The sequence below is a fragment of the Papilio machaon genome, chromosome 16 (genome assembly GCF_912999745.1).
Source record: "Papilio machaon chromosome 16, ilPapMach1.1, whole genome shotgun sequence".
In the NCBI taxonomy this organism is placed as follows: domain Eukaryota; kingdom Metazoa; phylum Arthropoda; class Insecta; order Lepidoptera; family Papilionidae; genus Papilio; species Papilio machaon.
Window position 1 is genome coordinate 32,131 of NC_060001.1, and position 19,193 is coordinate 51,323.

At 61.0% G+C, this 19,193-nt stretch overlaps 2 protein-coding genes across 2 annotated transcripts; both read right to left on the minus strand.

Annotated features, from left to right (window-relative positions):
* Positions 1 to 7,159: 7,159 nt before the first annotated feature.
* Positions 7,160 to 9,514, minus strand: LOC123721788. Its single transcript, XM_045681603.1, has one exon. The coding sequence runs from the start codon at positions 9,512 to 9,514 to the stop codon at positions 7,160 to 7,162; it is 2,355 nt and encodes a 784-aa protein (XP_045537559.1).
* Positions 9,515 to 16,641: 7,127 nt separating this feature from the next.
* On the minus strand, positions 16,642 to 18,774 carry LOC123721789. Its single transcript, XM_045681604.1, has one exon. The coding sequence runs from the start codon at positions 18,772 to 18,774 to the stop codon at positions 16,642 to 16,644; it is 2,133 nt and encodes a 710-aa protein (XP_045537560.1).
* Between the last annotated feature and the right edge of the window lie 419 nt (positions 18,775 to 19,193).

Genomic DNA, 19,193 nt, shown 5'->3' on the forward strand with positions numbered 1-19,193 from the left:
CCCCTCGGCCTCTCCATCTCACATTCATCCTTCTCCTCACATCTGGCCATGAGGGCCGCAGGGGGCATGGTAAACCAGTACCCACCCACAGCCCCCACGACCTCACCCCACATCCGGCCACGAGGGCTGTAAGATGGGCAGGATAAACCAGTACCCACCCACACCCCCCGCGGCCCCACCACGTCGCATCTGCCGGTGCGACCCCGGTTGGGCATGGTCAGGGCGGAGTCACTGCTGTGACCCACCACTGACGGCCCTCTCCAGGTGGGTCGGTCATGTGCAACACCCAACACGATGACCGACCCTAGAGTTTGGTTCGCGGGGCCGAAGCCCTACCCCAGCCGAAGCCGGGGCGTTCCCCTATCCACCACCCGGGGACGCGCCACGTCGGAGTACTCCTCTCCGCCCACTCGGACAACCGAGCAGGTCCGTGGAACCTAACCTAACCTAACCTAACCTTTTTTTTTTTTTTTTTGTAACGAGGGAAAATACACTTCCGTACCCCTGCGCCGGGCAGTGCAATGGCGCAGGGAGTGTGGGACTCGCCTACAGTCGTTCAGCCATACCCACTAAAAACCCTCATGCCCACCTTAACGCAATGACCCGAGCTTTGTACCAGCTGAGCCATAACCAAAGCTCGGGCCGCGCGTCTGACGCCGAAGCGCCTCTCCCTAAGTGGTGAAAGCCAGAGAGGCAGGATCTTTTGTGTCCTACCACCCCAGCCCCCACCGGCGGGGCCAACCGGTCCCGCCCTCGCCCTACTCTACGTGCCGCAGAGGGGACTGGAAAACCAGTATCCCCCCTCGGCCTCTCCATCTCACATTCATTCCTCTCCTCACATCTGGCCATGAGGGCCGCAGGGGGCAGGATAAACCAGTACCCACCCACAGCCCCCACGACCTCACCCCACATCCGGCCACGAGGGCTGTAAGATGGGCAGGATAAACCAGTACCCACCCACACCCCCCGCGGCCCCACCACGTCGCATCTACCGGTGCGACCCCGGTTGGGCATGGTCAGGGCGGAGTCACTGCTGTGACCCACCACTGACGGCCCTCTCCAGGTGGGTCGGTCATGTGCAACACCCAACACGATGACCGACCCTAGAGTTTGGTTCGCGGGGCCGAAGCCCTACCCCAGCCGAAGCCGGGGCGTTCCCCTATCCACCACCCGGGGACGCGCCACGTCGGAGTACTCCTCTCCGCCCACTCGGACAACCGAGCAGGTCCGTGGAACCTAACCTAACCTTTTTTTTTTTTTTTTTTTTTTTTTTGTAACGAGGGAAAATACACTTCCGTACCCCTGCGCCGGGCAGTGCAATGGCGCAGGGAGTGTGGGACTCGCCTACAGTCGTTCAGCCATACCCACTAAAAACCCTCATGCCCACCTTAACGCAATGACCCGAGCTTTGTACCAGCTGAGCCATAACCAAAGCTCGGGCCGCGCGTCTGACGCCGAAGCGCCTCTCCCTAAGTGGTGAAAGCCAGAGAGGTAGGATCTTTTTTGTCCTACCACCCCAGCCCCCACCGGCGGAACCAATCGGCCCGCCCTCTACCCTACTCTACGTGCCGCAGAGGGGACTGGAAAACCAGTATCCCCCCTCGGCCTCTCCATCACGCATCCATCCGTCTCCTCATACTGGCCATGAGGGCCGCAGGGGGCAGGATAAACCAGTACCCACCCACAGCCCCCACGACCTCACCCCACATCCGGCCACGAGGGCTGTAAGATGGGCAGGATAAACCAGTACCCACCCACACCCCCCGCGGCCCCACCACGTCGCATCTGCCGGTGCGACCCCGGTTGGGCATGGTCAGGGCGGAGTCACTGCTGTGACCCACCACTGACGGCCCTCTCCAGGTGGGTCGGTCATGTGCAACACCCAACACGATGACCGACCCTAGAGTTTGGTTCGCGGGGCCGAAGCCCTACCCCAGCCGAAGCCGGGGCGTTCCCCTATCCACCACCCGGGGACGCGCCACGTCGGAGTACTCCTCTCCGCCCACTCGGACAACCGAGCAGGTCCGTGGAACCTAACCTAACCTAACCTTTTTTTTTTGTAACGAGGGAAAATACACTTCCGTACCCCTGCGCCGGGCAGTGCAATGGCGCAGGGAGTGTGGGACTCGCCTACAGTCGTTCAGCCATACCCACTAAAAACCCTCATGCCCACCTTAACGCAATGACCCGAGCTTTGTACCAGCTGAGCCATAACCAAAGCTCGGGCCGCGCGTCTGACGCCGAAGCGCCTCTCCCTAAGTGGTGAAAGCCAGAGAGGCAGGATCTTTTGTGTCCTACCACCCCAGCCCCCACCGGCGGGGCCAACCGGTCCCGCCCTCGCCCTACTCTACGTGCCGCAGAGGGGACTGGAAAACCAGTATCCCCTCTCGGCCTCTCCATCTCACATTCATACTTCTCCTCACATCTGGCCATGAGGGCCGCAGGGGGCAGGATAAACCAGTACCCACCCACAGCCCCCACGACCTCACCCCACATCCGGCCACGAGGGCTGTAAGATGGGCAGGATAAACCAGTACCCACCCACACCCCCCCGCGGCCCCACCACGTCGCATCTACCGGTGCGACCCCGGTTGGGCATGGTCAGGGCGGAGTCACTGCTGTGACCCACCACTGACGGCCCTCTCCAGGTGGGTCGGTCATGTGCAACACCCAACACGATGACCGACCCTAGAGTTTGGTTCGCGGGGCCGAAGCCCTACCCCAGCCGAAGCCGGGGCGTTCCCCTATCCACCACCCGGGGACGCGCCACGTCGGAGTACTCCTCTCCGCCCACTCGGACAACCGAGCAGGTCCGTGGAACCTTTTTTTTTTTTTTTTTTTTTTTTTTTTTTTTTTTTTTTTTTGTAACGAGGGAAAATACACTTCCGTACCCCTGCGCCGGGCAGTGCAATGGCGCAGGGAGTGTGGGACTCGCCTACAGTCGTTCAGCCATACCCACTAAAAACCCTCATGCCCACCTTAACGCAATGACCCGAGCTTTGTACCAGCTGAGCCATAACCAAAGCTCGGGCCGCGCGTCTGACGCCGAAGCGCCTCTCCCTAAGTGGTGAAAGCCAGAGAGGCAGGATCTTTTGTGTCCTACCACCCCAGCCCCCACCGGCGGAACCAATCGGCCCGCCCTCTACCCTACTCTACGTGCCGCAGAGGGGACTGGAAAACCAGTATCCCCCCTCGGCCTCTCCATCACACATCCATCCATCACCACATCTGGCCATGAGGGCCGCAGGGGGCAGGATAAACCAGTACCCACCCACAGCCCCCACGACCTCACCCCACGTCCGGCCACGAGGGCTGTAAGATGGGCAGGATAAACCAGTACCCACCCACACCCCCCGCGGCCCCACCACGTCGCATCTGCCGGTGCGACCCCGGTTGGGCATGGTCAGGGCGGAGTCACTGCTGTGACCCACCACTGACGGCCCTCTCCAGGTGGGTCGGTCATGTGCAACACCCAACACGATGACCGACCCTAGAGTTTGGTTCGCGGGGCCGAAGCCCTACCCCAGCCGAAGCCGGGGCGTTCCCCTATCCACCACCCGGGGACGCGCCACGTCGGAGTACTCCTCTCCGCCCACTCGGACAACCGAGCAGGTCCGTGGAGGTCCGTGGAACCTAACCTTTTTTTTTTTTTTTTTTTTTACGAGGAGAAACCCGTTTATGAGCCGTCCACCCGCTCGGGGGGGGGAGCGGGCAGGTGTGTCGGACTCAGCCGCTCCCCCGGCCCGTATATGACCGGAGGGGCTACTACCGACCAAAACTCCTCGAAACCGCCATCCCGCCAGTGCCGGGGGTAAGGTGACAGTTACCCTTATCCTTGTCCCCGGCGGGCGTTTGTCCTTTAGCAAGACACATCTCTCGTGACGCATTTTATGGCCACATCAACCATCTCCGAGTGGGCGACGGAGAACTATCGCCCTACTCCTACCGGGTCCCCCAACCCGGCGCCGACCAACACGTCTTTGATGATAAGACTACTAAGACGCCTGGGCAAAAGCCCGGCGTCGGCGCATCGGTCGGCGGCGGCGCACGGGATCCTCCTCCGGATCATCCTCCCGGCGTCGCTCGTCCACTTCCTTCTTTTCCATCACCGCCTCGCAAAAGGCGGCGACGGCGCTCCATCCAGATTCACTACCGACCATCGCAGATACAACGGCCGGCAGCGAGATGTCATCTCCGATGTTGTTCACAAGCACGGCTCGCTCCTCCGCCCATGCTGTGCAGTATGTCAGGGTGTGTGCCGCGTCGTCCTCTGCAGCGCCACAGAATCGGCACTGTGGAGTGCGCTCCCGTCTGGCCACGTTGCACAGGTACCTCCCGAAGCAGCCATGCCCCGAGAGGATCTGCACTAGGCGATATGAGAGTGCACCCCATCGTCTCGTCAACCAATCTTTGAGAACGGGGCGAATCGCCGCTATGGTACGGTGACCCGCTCCCGGCTGGCTCAGCTGTTCGAGCCAGCAGCGCTGGATTGAATCCTTTGCGCTCTTTCGCCATTCTCCAATTTCTTCCCTACTTGGGACCTCTCCCCGACTTTTGGCGTCGGCGGACTTCCAGTAGACCTCCGCCAACGCCGACGCCTCCAGCTCCCATGGGGGAGTCCCGGCCAGCACGCATGCCGCCTCCAGTGATACGGTGCGGTATGCTCGTGCGGCTCGAAGCGCCACTACTCTCTGCGATCTGCGCAATTGGGCTTTGTTGCGGCGCTCGAGGGCATCCGCCCAAATAGGGGCCCCGTACAACGCCATCGATCTAACAATTCCGGCATAGAGACGCCGGCAACTCGCGCTCGGTCCGCCCAGATTAGGCAATAACCTGCTCAGGGCGAACGAAGTGCGCGCGAGCTTTGGTGCCATCTGCCGGAAATGTTCTTGGAAGTTCCACCGGCTGTCGAGTACAACTCCGAGATATTTCATTGTAGACCCGACGCCGATGGAAACTCCGCCCACAATCAGATGAGCGCCTGGCGGTGGCGATCGGCGAGGCCCGTGGAAACACAGGGCTTCGGACTTCTCCAGGGCCACCGTCAGGCCCAGACTTCTAATCCTGCCCACTACTTGGGCTACTCCGGCAGTAGCTAGCACACTCGCTTCCCGATAGCTACTGCCCCTTGCCAACACCAGTGTATCGTCCGCGTAGCAGACGACGCTAACGCCACGGAGAGTTGGGCCACGAAGGACCCAGTCGTAACCGACGTTCCACAGTAGTGGCCCTAAAACGGAACCCTGTGGAACGCCGCACGACACTCTTCTTTGTCCTAATCCGGTGGTTGTGGGATATACCACTGTCCTGTCCGATAGGTAGGCCTTAATCGTCTCGCGCAAGTACAACGGGACCCCATGAAAACATAGGGCCTCCATTATACAAGCGTGAGGCAGCGTGTTAAAAGCGTTGGCGATATCTAAAGATACCGCCAAGACGACGCCGCCCTTAAGGACCTCCTCTTCGGCGACGGCCCTCACCCGTGCAATAGCATCGATGGTAGAGCGGCCGCGCCGGAAACCATACTGGCAGTCTGCCAAATTTGGCCCTACTCGGTCGAGGTGTTCTGTGAGGCGGGTCGCAATAACGCGCTCAAAAAGCTTACCCGCCTCCCCGAGCAGGACGATTGGGCGATACGCCGAGGGAGAATCTGCCGGTCTTCCTGCCTTCGCAATAAGTACGAGTTTCCCCGTCTTCCATTCGTCTGGGAAAATATTCTCTCTAAGGCACCGGGTGAGAAGATCTCGGAACCTACTATCTAGACCATTCTTGAGCGCCAGGACCCATATGCGTCCGGGGATCCCATCGGGGCCTGGGGCGGTGTTTTTGGCCTGAAGCCGAGACACAGCCGCCCACAGTTCCCTCTCTTCCACTTCCGGGACTTCCCCGTCCGCATCACGATTTGACGTCGCTGGCGCAAACACCATTTTGGGTGCAACGAAATCCTCCCTCATGGAGGGGAACAAGGTCTCCACCACTCTGTTCAGGACCTCCGGATCCATGCTCGCCGTTAGGGGTGGGGCCCAGGGCCTGAGCTTGCTCATTACGAGCCGATATGGTCGACCCCAGGGGTCGACTTCTAACGACGCCAGCAGCTCCTGCCAGGCCTCCTCCTTCGCAACAGCGATGGCCACCCTGAGGGCCTTTTTCGCGTCCTGGTAGGCGGTGTAGAGGCGCCTCTCCTCTTCCTCGGTGTGCCCGCTTCGTCTACGGCGACGACGATATCTTGAGTATTGCCGCCTTGCTGACACGCAGGACACACGAAGACGACCAAGATCTTCCGACCACCAATACACCGCCGTCCGAGCCGGCGGCCGCACCACGCGGGGCATCGCGACGTCACAAATGTGCGTGACCGCTTCGTGGAGCCACCGCGACTCGGACTCTACTTCCGTCACGTTCGGTGTTGGGTTCCAGCTTGCGACCAGAGACGCCTGGATCGCCGCTTCCCCGTCAAGTTTTTTGAGGGCCCACCTCGGGCCGATCTCCGACGACGACGCAACACGCCCGGGACCGGAACCGCCAGGGAGGGGGGAGACGTCAAACCGAATATACCTGTGGTCAGACAAAGTCTCCACACCCTCCAGGACTGCCCAGTCCCGGACGGTTCGTGCCAGGTCCGTACTGGCGAAGGACACGTCTACAATTGAGCCACCCTGCATCCGCACGCATGTTTCCGTGTTCCCTACGTTCAGGACGACCAGCCCATTCGAGGCAAGCCACTCCTCCACCAATTCTCCCCTCGCATCCGTGGTAGGGCACCCCCAGATCGTGGACTTAGCGTTCAGATCGCCGGCCACGACGATCCGGTTTGGGCGGCACCAGGCCAGGACCGAGTCCATTTCCACGAGAAACGCTTCGAAATCAGAGAGAGGCCGGTTTGGCGAGAAATATGCCGCGACCACCATCACCTCGCCGCACAACGCCGCAACGACTCCTCGACCTTTCCGAGACCTCCTTATAACGACGTCGCTTGACACCGCGATTGCCGCCAGCCCGTCGTCATCGCCCACCCAGTTGTTTCTCGTGGGAATGAAGTAGGGCTCAGTCACCACCGTAACATCTATCGACCACTGCACCATGCTTTGGATCAATAAATCCTGAGCTCTGGCGCAGTGGTTGATGTTGGCTTGCATGTATTTAGTAGCCGTCGTCGTCATTATTTTGTAGTACTTTCGGTCTCCATCTCTACTTCACCGCTCGGTGGTGGTTGTGCCTGTTGCGGGCTGGCTCTGCTCGCAACAAATACCCTGCTGAACATCCTTTTCTTGGGGGCCGAGCATAACTTGCTCCCCAAGCGATGATTTGATGCTTTCCCAGCCTCCGCACACAGTGTGCAGTGGGGGGCAGCATGACACTCTGCGGAGCGGTGTCCCAACTGGCCGCACCGGTAGCACTGAAGCCCCCGGTCGACCTCCGCAGTACACCGCGCCTTGACATGGCCAGAGTGAAGGCACTTGAAGCACCTTAGCTCCCTTCGTTCAAGGAGCTTCACCCTGGCCGAGACCCATCCGACGAGGAGCTTCCCCTCAACCACCCTCTTGGCGGCCTCAACGGGGCAGGAAACCCACACGGCAAATAGACCGGACCTCTCCTGGCGGAGTGTGCCTACTTTAATGCAGTTGGCCGCGCATCCACCTTTGGCCGCAACCGCAGCTGTCACCTCTTCCTTAGTTACGGAATCGTCAAGTCCCGCTACTATCAACTCCGACATTTTCGTTGGACGGGAGACGGTGATGTCGCCTCCGTTCCCGAAGACCTCGCGAAGCCTCTCCGCGAGGAGGTCTGCCTTTGGCGCGCTAGTGGCACCGGGGATTTCGATGATGGACGCCCCGGTTGCCGCCCGCTTGAAGCGGACGCTCTCTATTTCCAAATCCTTGAGGTTAACTTTTTGTTTCGCCTCCGCCAGAGCCTTGGCGTATGTGACCCCTTTCTCCACAGCCGTGGGATGTAAGGTCACCACGACTGCCGAGGTCTTGGGGGCCCGCAGCTTAGGTGAGGACTTGATCTTTTCCTGCCCCTTTTTCTTCGTCGGGGGCGCCGATCTGGTGGTAGTCGGCGCCTTTTCTCTCAGGCCCCTCTTAACCACCGACGCCATGGTCTCCTTCATGGAAGCGGGCGCCGGCGGGAGGGGACGTCCCGTCTCTGGTTTTTTGGCCTTGTTCTTCTTTTTATTGGCCTTCCTTATCGTCTTCGCCTTTTGGCCCGGATGGGCGGGTTGGGCCGCGGCAGAAGAGGAAGCGGCGGCCGGCGCCGATGTAGAGGTCGGCGCCTTCTTCTTTCCTTTTGCGCCAACCTTGATCCAGCCCGATTGGACTGTTTCAGGAAGGCGCACTTCAGGCAATTCCGCCTGGGTCATCTCCGGTGTTTGACGTGGACGGCTTGCCGGGGGTGGTCTGGCTTCCGCCTCGCGTCTGTCATGAGCCAGTGCCGGTCTTAGGCGAGGCTCCGGATTCAGGCGCGGCTCTAGCCCGTCTATTCGAGCGTTGAGCCGGTCCGAGAGCCTGCTCAGGATTCGGTTCTCCAGTTCCTCCTCTGGTGATTGCGAGCATGTCGCTGTGGCGGGTTTAGGTGTCGTCCCCGCCTGCGACACGCACGCCTTCAATTCCGCCACTTCCTTCTTTAGTGCGGCCATTTCCGCCTGTAGGCGGGAGTTGGCCGCTCGCAACAGTCTCGTCTCCTCATTTACGTTCCGTGACGTCAGACATTTTGCCGCCGCCCGGATCTGCGCTACCGCCTCCTTAAGAGCTTTCTTCGATGTGCCTTTCAGATTGTTTGATTTTTCGCAGACGGCCGCCACGGCCGCTGCGCCAAGCTCTATTTGACCGCCTAATTCTGCGGAGCCCAACTCGCCTTCATCGTCCGGTTCAGATGCGGAGGTCTCTGAAAGTCGGACCCCCGCTCTGGTCGACCGTAGCCCCATCGTTAGCTCGGCGACATCTTTCTCCGCCTCCCACTCTAGTTGGCGACGGGTGGCCTCTGCCAGCTCCTGTTTCGCCTTGGCGAGCCCAACGTATTCACCAGTTGTCGGTGGCCGTCCTCGGCCTTTCCTTGTACCTGCCACTTTGGGCGAGGGTCCCGTCTCTGTGTCGCCTGGTGCGGCGACTGTATCCCGGTGTCGTTTCCGTCCAAGACTCCCCCATTGTCCAGGGTGCCGGTCTGCACGGTTCTCCGGTGCCTCAACCTCCATGTCGGAGTCCGACGTATCACTGAGTGCCGGTAGGCGCTGTCGAGGGGCGTTAGACGCCGCGATCGGAACGCGCTCCAGCCGCACTCTCACCTCCTTTAATTCGGCGCCATCCAGTGATGGGCGCCTCGTTACTTCTGAGTCCAAATCTCTTGCTATCAGTTCCATAATCCTAGCCTGGGTCGTCGTTGTTGTCGTATTTGAAAGGCAGTCCTTGCCCCCCCCAGAGTACGAGGGGCAGCCCGCGGCCGAAGCCACGGGGAGGGATTCTCCCCCGGCGGTGCCGGAGGTACCCTCCTGGGGTAGTTGTGTTTTGGGAGATGCCATCATTTACTTTTACTTTTTCCAGTGTTGTCGGACACCGGAAACCGCCTTTGGTACAGGGTGAGGTCCCGCACGGCCTTGAAGGTCGTCATCCTCCGACCGAAGTCCGCTGCAGTTTATAGTGCTGCCGCACTCCGATGTTTGCACGACCTGGCCTGATTTGGCCTTACGGAAGACTCAAGCCGACCCTGCCGCGCCGAGGACCTTGAAGGCCCTCCATCCTACGACCCCTTAGGGTCCGCTGGTGTTCCCCGCGGGCCTGTCCGGTATGGGAGGCCCTGTCCGGCATAGCCCCGCGGGAAGACACCCCTCCACTGCGCACGGCGGCACCTCGGTGCACGTCGCGCCCCGCACCGCCCTGAAGGCGTGCCCTCCTCCGGGTGATTTTTTAGAGAGGTTTTCTTCCTCGCAGCCCCACGCTCAGTGCGTAGGGCCCCCGGTCCGCTCAGTGCGGATTACGGTTTACTTGGCGTCCACCGATCATAAAGACCAGTGGGCGACCAAGTGTGGTGTCGCCACCGGGTAATTTTTTAGAGAGGTTTTCTTCCTCGCAGCCCCACGCTCAGTGCGCAGGGCCCCCGGTCCGCTCAGTGCGGATTACGGTTTGCTTGGCGTCCACCGATCATAAAGACCGGTGGGCGACCAAGTGTGGTGTTGCCACCGGGTGATTTTTTAGAGAGGTTTTCTTCCTCGCAGCCCCGCGCTCAGTGCGCAGGGCCCCCGGTCCGCTCAGTGCGGATTACGGTTTACTTGGCGTCCACCGATCATAAAGACCAGTGGGCGGCCAAGTGGTGTCACCACCGGGTAATTTTTTATAGAGGTTTTCTTCCTCGCGGCCCTACGCTCAGTGCGCAGAGCCCCCGTTTCCGCTCAGTGCGGACTTACGGTCTACTTGGCGTCCACCGATCATAAAGACCAGTGGGCGGCCAAGTGTGGTGTCACCACCGGGTAATTTTTTATAGAGGTTTTCTTCCTCGCGGCCCCACGCTCAGTGCGCAGAGCCCCCGTTTCCGCTCAGTGCGGACTTACGGGTTTGTTGGCGTTTGGTTCGCGGGGCGAAAAAAAGCCCTACCCCAGCAATATGCCGGGGCGTTCCCCTATCCACCACCCGGGGACGCGCCACGTCGGAGTTCACCTCTCCGCCCACTCGGACAACCGAGCAGGTCCGTGGCCGTGGAACCTAACCTAACCTAACCTAACCTAACCTAACCTAACCTAACCTAACCTAACCTTTTTTTTTTTTTTTTTTTTTTTTTTTTTTTTTTTTTTTTTTTTTTTTTTTTTTTTTTTTTTTTTTTTTTTTTTTTTTTTTTTTTTTTTTTTAAAGAGGGGAATGCTTTATGCATACGACATGCCCCGGGGGGGACACGAAGTTATGCGAGATTCTCTCCCCTAGTGGGAGCATACCCGCTAAACCACCTCTGTTCCTCCTGCGCATTGGTGACGGGGCTACGGGCACGCTTTCGCACTCCTCCGCGGCCCCGTCTGCGCTAGCCGCCGAAGCAGCTCCACCACTGGGGTGGGTGAACCCACCATCCATCCTTTAGGGGAGGCGCGCCGGAACGATACGCGCCATCCTCCTTGCCCTTCGAAGCGGGTGACAGGTCCCCCCGAACCTGCCACCACGGGGCTATGGAAGCCGGAGAGACGAGGTTTTACCCCCGCCTCCCCAGCCACCATCGGCGGGTCCGATGTCGGGCCCCGCCGTTGACCCTACGGGCCGCGGAGGGGCTGGGTATGCCAGTACCCCTCCGCGGCCCCACCATACACATCCGGCCACGAGGGCTGCAGGGGGCAGGATAAACCAGTACCCACCCGCACCCCCCGCGGCCCCACCTCCAGGCATGCTCCGAAGCGGACCCCACAGTCCGCCTCTGGCAGCCTCCTCCGGGTGGGTCGGCCCTGCACGCTAGACCAGCCCAGTCCGGCCCAAGACAGCCGGTCCTGCACGCTAGGCCGACCCTGGTTCCTCTTAGCTTCACCGTGGGAGGCAGCCACGGTTACTAGAGCCCCACCGCCACGACAAGGCGGGAACCGTTGGTGGGGAACCTAACCTAACCTAACCTAACCTAACCTAACCTAACCTAACCTTTTTTTTTTTTTTTTTTTTTTTTTTACGTTGGGAAAATGCATTTCCGCATCCCCCCCGTTTCCGGGAGGGTATGTGGGACTCGCCGGCCAAGAAGAAGTGGCCGGAATACCCACTAAAAACCCAACGATGTTCCGCCACGCGCCTGGTGACCGGGTCACGGGAACACTTGCGCAATCTTCCGCGACCCGGTCAGCGCCGTCCGACAAAGCAGACCCTCCTTTGTGGGGACCTGGGGTCCCCGAACTTCATGTAAGGCGCACCGGGAACATTACAGTGCGCCTTCCACCTCGAGATCAATTTTTTGACGCTCGGCGGGCGATGGCTATCTCAGGTCCACCGCCCGGAGCCCTGCCACTATGGGGGCATGCGGCGGTCTTGGGCACGCTGCCTGCGCCCGGCCCTGCGGCGGCGGAGAGGATTGCCGACTGCGTCGTCCTCCCGCCGCCGCTCAGCCGCCTCCTTTTGCGTCATCACCTCCTCGCAAAAGGAGGCGACGGCTTGCCACGAACTTTCGCTGCTCGCCATGGCATTAGCGACGGCGGGCAGCGAGAGGTCAGTCCCTATTGCCGCCACGAGTGCGGCCCGCTGGGTCGACCAATGAGTGCATGACTCCAGCGTATGTTGCGCTGTGTCTTCCACGTGGCCGCACTCGTGACACTCCTCGGTGGGCTCTCGTCTCGCCACCCTGCACAGATACCTGCCGAAGCAACCGTGCCCCGACAGGATCTGCACCAGGTGGAAAGAGAGAGCTCCGTGCTTCCGGCCCGTCCATAGCTCAAGGACGGGCCGGACCGACCTAACCTAACCTAACCTAACCTTTTTTTTTTTTTTTTTAAAGAGGGGAATGCTTTATGCATACGACATGCCCCGGGGGGGACACGAAGTTATGCGAGATTCTCTCCCCTAGTGGGAGCATACCCGCTAAACCACCTCTGTTCCTCCTGCGCATTGGTGACGGGGCTACGGGCACGCTTTCGCACTCCTCCGCGGCCCCGTCTGCGCTAGCCGCCGAAGCAGCTCCACCACTGGGGTGGGTGAACCCACCATCCATCCTTTAGGGGAGGCGCGCCGGAACGATACGCGCCATCCTCCTTGCCCTTCGAAGCGGGTGACAGGTCCCCCCGAACCTGCCACCACGGGGCTATGGAAGCCGGAGAGACGAGGTTTTACCCCCGCCTCCCCAGCCACCATCGGCGGGTCCGATGTCGGGCCCCGCCGTTGACCCTACGGGCCGCGGAGGGGCTGGGTATGCCAGTACCCCTCCGCGGCCCCACCATACACATCCGGCCACGAGGGCTGCAGGGGGCAGGATAAACCAGTACCCACCCGCACCCCCCGCGGCCCCACCTCCTGGCATGCTCCGAAGCGGACCCCACAGTCCGCCTCTGGCAGCCTCCTCCGGGTGGGTCGGCCCTGCACGCTAGACCAGCCCAGTCCGGCCCAAGACAGCCGGTCCTGCACGCTAGGCCGACCCTGGTTCCTCTTAGCTTCACCGTGGGAGGCAGCCACGGTTACTAGAGCCCCACCGCCACGACAAGGCGGGAACCGTTGGTGGGGAACCTAACCTAACCTAACCTAACCTAACCTAACCTAACCTAACCTAACCTTTTTTTTTTTTTTTTTTTTTTTTTTTTTTTTTTTTTATAGTCAGGAAATGCGTTTACGCACGCCTACGCCGGGCTGTGCAATGGCGTAGGGAGTGTGGGACTCGCCGGCCACAGAAGGTGACCGGAATACCCACTAAAACCTGACTGCCCTCTAACGCATTATGGCGGGCGCCACGGGAACGCTTTAGCTTTCTTCCGTGGCCCCGCCTGCGTTATCGCCCTGAAGGGGCCTCCCTCTCACGCATGGTTTGTGGGGAGAAGTACGGCGGCGAAACCCCGCCTCCTTCTCCCCACTCTCCTGCGTCTGAGCGGGGGCGCGAGGGGATTATCCTCGCGCTCTCGCTCCCTTTCCTCCTTCTGCGAAATTACTATTTCGCAGAAGGAGGAAACCGCCTCCCATGACCCCTCACTGCCCAGCATGGCGCGAATTACGCCTGGGAGTGAGAGGTCATCACCAATCGCCGCTACCAGAGTGCGGCGCTCTTCGGACCACGCTGTACAAACCTGAAGGGTGTGTTGCGCGGTGTCCTCATCAGCGCCGCACTCGTGGCACGACGTCGTCTCTTCTCTTCTTATACGGCACAGGTACCGCCCGAAGCACCCGTGCCCTGTCAGCACCTGTGAAAGTTTGTAATTCAATGCGCCGTGGCGCCTCCCGCACCAGTCCGAGAGCCGTGGGCGTATGGCCTCTATGGTGCGGGCGCCGTATTTGGCGTCCGCTAGGCCAGCAGCCCACAGCTCTATGGTCATTCGCTTTCTCTCCGCCCGGGACCGGGCGAGCTCCTCTGGAGCCGGGGCTTCACCCCGAGCTCTCTGCTCGGCCCGCTCCCGGTACGCTTCGGCCAGCACACCCGCTTCTATCTCCCATGGGGGAGTGCCGGCCAAAGCGCAGGCCGCTGCATGGCCAACCGTGCGGTAGGCCATGCATGCGCGCACCGCAACGATGCGCTGCGGCCTGCGGAGGAGGGCCCTGTTTGGCGCGTCAAGGGCTTCTGCCCATATCGGCGCGCCGTACAGGGCCATGCTGCGAACGACCATGGCGTACAGTCGTCTGACCTGCACGCCCGGACCTCTCAGGTTCGGGAGGAGCCTGGCGAGGGCGGAAGCCGCGCCGACGAGTCGGGGGGTTAGCGTCCGGAAGTGATCTCCGAAACGCCAACCCCCATCGAGGATAAGGCCAAGATATTTGATCCGGGCCTTAACCTCGACCTCGTCCCCGTTGATCCGGAGGGTCGCTCCTGCGGGCACTCTCCACCTCGGCCCTTTGAAGCAAAGGGCTTCGGTTTTGTGGAGTGCCACACGGAGTCCGAGCGCCTCGATCCTCCGGACCAACAGGGTGGCCCCGGCTTCCGCCCTCCTCTTAACTTTCCTCCAGGTGGTGTCCCGGACGGCTATCATCGTATCATCCGCGTAGCAGATGACAGCCATCCGGGGCAGCACCTCCCCGCGGATGGCCCAGTCAAAGCCGATGTTCCACAGCAGGGGTCCTAGGACGGACCCCTGAGGAACACCGGAGGCCATCCGCCGCTCCTCTCTTCCCTCCCTCCCCATGTAGGACACTACCCGCTCTCGCAGGTAGTGTCCCACAATCCTCCGGAGATAGAGGGGCAATTCGTGGAACCGAAGTGCCTCCTCTATTACTCCGAAGGGGAGGGAGCCGAAGGCGTTGGCGATGTCAAGTGACACCGCCATCGCCCCCTGTCCCCTCTCGGCCGCATCCTCCGAGAACCTTTTCAGGGCGGTCAGGGCGTCCAGAGTGGATCGCCCGGACCGGAACCCGAACTGGTTCTCGGAGAGCTGCGGCCCTTCCGTCTCCAGATGCTGGATGATTCGGGAAGCCAATACTCTTTCGAGTAGCTTCCCAGCCTCATCCAGCATCACGAGCGGCCGGTGGCCGGAAGGAGAGTCGACGGGGTGACCCTCCTTCCTCAGCAACACCAGCCGCCCCTCCTTCCACACCCCGGGGAAACGCCCCTCCGCTAGACAGTCGTTAAACAGTCTGCGGAGGCGTTCCCCGAGGTGTTCCAGCGCAATGTGCAAAACCTTGCCAGGCACTCCGTCTGGCCCCGGGGCCTTGCGGGTCCCCCTGAGCCGGCCCGCCGCCCTGGCCATTTCCTCCGTCGTTATCGGAGGTGGGGCGAGAGCGTCAGGCCGGTTCAACGTCTCGATGTCCGCCGGCATGTCTCTTGTCATGCGCGGTGGTACAAAAGAAGGGCTATCCGGGAACAGCCCTTCGACCACCGCGCTAAGGACCGCCGGCTCCATCGTTTCCGTGGGGGGCGCCACCTTCAGCTTCGCCCGCACCATACGGTATGGGCGCCCCCACGGATCTGCGTTTAGGGTCGCCAAGAACTCCGCATAGGCAGAGTCCTTGGCAGCCTTGATCGCGCTGGAGAACGCCTTCTTTGCCGAGCTCAGCTCGGTGTGAAGGCGTTCCAGCTCCTCCTCTGTTCTGTTCCGCCGTCTGCGGCACCGGGTGAATGCCCGTCGGGCGGCGTTACTGGCGGAGCGCAGGGCGGCTAGGTCCTGCGTCCACCAGTACACGCCTTCCCGGGGCGCGAAGCCACGTCGCGCCCTGGGCATTCCGGCGTTGCAGACGGCGGTCAGATCACGGCGAAATCTCACCGCCCTCTCGTCGACCCCCACCGTTTGGGGGGGTTCCTCCGCCCATGCCCGGACGATGGCGGCTTCTTCCGCCAGGTCAGGGTCGAGGCGCGAGAGCTGCCACTTTGGGAAGCCCTGGGCGCCTCGCCGTCCTGCCGCCGCCGTCCGGGCCTGTGACCCCTGGGGCGCGGTGGAGACCCTGAACCGGATGTACAGATGATCGGACAGGGTCTCCACCTCCTCAAGGACACGCCAACACGATATGCGTGCACCGATGCCGGGGGTCGCGAACGTGACGTCCACGACTGATCCCCCTTGTCGGCGCACGCACGTGTTGGCGTTGCCTTGGTTCTCCGGAACTAAGCCGATCATGACGGCCCAGTCCCGGAGAAGCGCCCCTTTCAGGTCAGTGATGGAGGACCCCCACGCTGCGCACTTAGCGTTGAGGTCCCCCATCACGATGACCTGGGCCGGCGATGCTCTCTGCACAACCGGCTCCAGGCCATCCAGGAACCTCTCGAATTGCCGGAGGTTCCTGTTTGGGGAGAAGTAGACTCCTATGAGTACTACTTCTCCCCAGTTCACCGCCACGTAGCCCGCTCCTCGCTCCCTGAGGGAGAGGGGTTGCGGGCTCGAAGGCGGCGCCACAATGGCGACTGATCCCTCTGTGTCCCCGAACCAACTGGGTTGGGGGGGGACAAAGTAGGGTTCAGCCACGACCGCAACAGCAATTCTCCACTCTGCCAGGCACTGCATGAGCAAGTCCTGTGCCCTGGCAGAGTGGTTGGTGTTCGTCTGTAGTAGGTCGAAATGCAGGTGTCTTGGCATTAAGATACCTGCATTTCTTCCTCCTCAGCCATTCGGCTGCCGTGCGGTTGGGGCTGAGTGCGAGGCACTCTGCTCGACGACGGGGCTTTGCCCTTCACCGACGGGGGTGTGCACTTGGCACCCCCCATCACATGTGAGTGTGGGCGCCCCGTCGTTGCACACACGGTGCATTTGCAGGGGGCCTCGCACTCTGTCGACTTATGCCCTTCACTGCCGCAGCGGAAGCAGAGACGCCCGTTCTCTGCCTCCGCTGGGCATAGAGCGCGAGTGTGGCCCAGCATCATGCATTTATAGCACCTCAATGGCTGGGCCTCCACTGCTTTGACGGTGGCCATCGTCCATCCGATAGCCACTCGTCCCGCCTTCACTATTGCCTTAGCGGCAGTCGCAGGGCACTTGACCAGGGCGGAGCCTCCGCCCCAGAAACTCGGCCTGATATTGCCTACTTTCATGGAGGTGGGGGGACACCCGCCGACCGATGCCAGTTGGGCCGCCACTTCCTCAGTGGTCACCGTGTCATCCAGACCGGTGATCCTGAGGACGGCCATTTTGGTTGGGCGGGTGATGTCCGCCCAGCTGCCTACTGTCTCCACCAGGGCGGCGGCGAGGCGGTCAGCAGTTTCCTCGGGGGTGGTCCCCCCAACCTCCATCAGTTTGGAGCCGGTCATGCTCGTTCGGATCTTGACCGACTCCAAACCGAATTCCCTCAGGGATATCGAGGACCTGGCCTTTGCCAGGACCTCGGTGTACTTCGCGTCAGTCGTGGCCCCTTCCGCATTGGTCATGGTGGCCCCTTTCTTGAGGGTCACCACTATGGCCGCGGTTTTTGGGGCCACGATTTTAACGGCCTTTGGTGGGGCCGGGGCGATCTGCCGGGTTGTTCCGGCTGAGGGGGGGGAATTAGCAGCAACAGCGGCGTTTCCCCTCTTCTTCCGCCGGACAACCTCGGACCAGGAGTTGCCCGCAGTCCCCGTCTGGGCTTCCCCCTCTCCGCTTGTTCCAGCGGTTGGGGGGGGAGGAGTTACTTCTGCCTGTCCTGCCCCCTGTTTTCCCTTGGAGGGAGGAGGAGGCGGGGGGGCAGTCGGCCGCTTTGCGGCGCCCTTCTTCGGCGCCTTCTTTACCGCCCTGGGTGTGGGCGCTTGGGGTGGCTGGGCCTCCCCATCCACCTCCATGGCGCCCTCCACAAGCCCCGACCGGGACTTGTGACGGGGCGGCGGCGGCTGCCGTTGGTCGGCACGCAGAGGGGGCCTCATGACGGGCTCCGGAGGAAGGCGCATCTCCAGGTCTTGTAGGCGGGCATTGATCATCCCGCCTACCGACTGTAGGAGTTGCCCCTTCATTTCCTCCATGGCGCATCTGAGCACCTCCTCAAAGTTGGGCTGCTGGGGCCCTGTCGCTTCTCTCGGGGCTGCAGCGGACTTCCGCTGCGACTCCACGTACGCCTGTTTGAAGGCACGCAGCTCGTTGCGGACAATATCCAGCTCCCTTGAAAGGCGAGCATTGTCCGCGCGGAGCCTACGCTGTTCTTCTTCAGGCGTTATGTCGCGAAGGCCCTCGACCGCTTCAACAACACATTTAGTGGCCCGGTTAATTTGCCCCCACACGGTACCCTTTAGGTGGCCGCTCTTCTTAATCTCCTCCTTTATCTTTTCTACACTTTTTAGAGCCTCCTCGGCGAGGGCCTCGACCGTGCCCCTGGATAGGGCGTCGGGGGTCCCGTCGTCAGAGGCTTTTGCTGAAGCCACTACGGGGCTCGCTATCCTCCCGCGTGGGCGGTAACTTGGGTCGGGATCCTCCCCCTCACTGTCCCCCCCATCAGCTAAGTAGTCTTTAGCCTCCTTGAGGAAGCTGTAAACCCCTACCGGGCGCCTAACGCGGCCCCTCGTCGAAGACGAGGCCACTTTATGCGCCACGGCCGGGGCGTCCTCATCCGCGGATGTAGCGGCCAACGGCCGTTTATGGGTCGTTCCCGTTCGGAACTTTAATGTCAAGCCCGCTGACCGCGGCTTACCTCCCTTATTTTTCCTTGCGGCGGCCTCGGTGCACGCGGCGCCCGCGGCTCCCAGTCGGCGCCCGGAGGCGCCCTCGTCCTCTGAACACGTGTAGTCCGACATGGAGGTGTCCTCCCCCATGTCGTAAGCCGCTTTGTTTCGGTCGCTCATAGCGATCGTAGACTTTTCATAGGTAAAGTTCTACAAACACTAAGATACGCACTTAAACACTAAAAAAAAAAAAACTAAACTATTTGGTCTCTGTCCACCCTAAAAACTATACCGGTCGACTTGTCTCACTGAGACGCATCTCCCGGTATATCACACGTCGAAATCGGAACACTTTTTGGAATTTGTCGTAAAAGTGCCACGCCCAAAACGACCGTTACAACACTTAAACACTAAAAACTTAACTAATTTGGTCTCTATCCACACTAAAAACTATATCGGTCGATTTGTCTCACTGAGACGCATCTCCCGATATATCACACGTCGAGATCGAAGCACTTTTTAGTCTTTGACGAAAAAGTGCCACGCCCGAAATAACCGTTAAAACACTA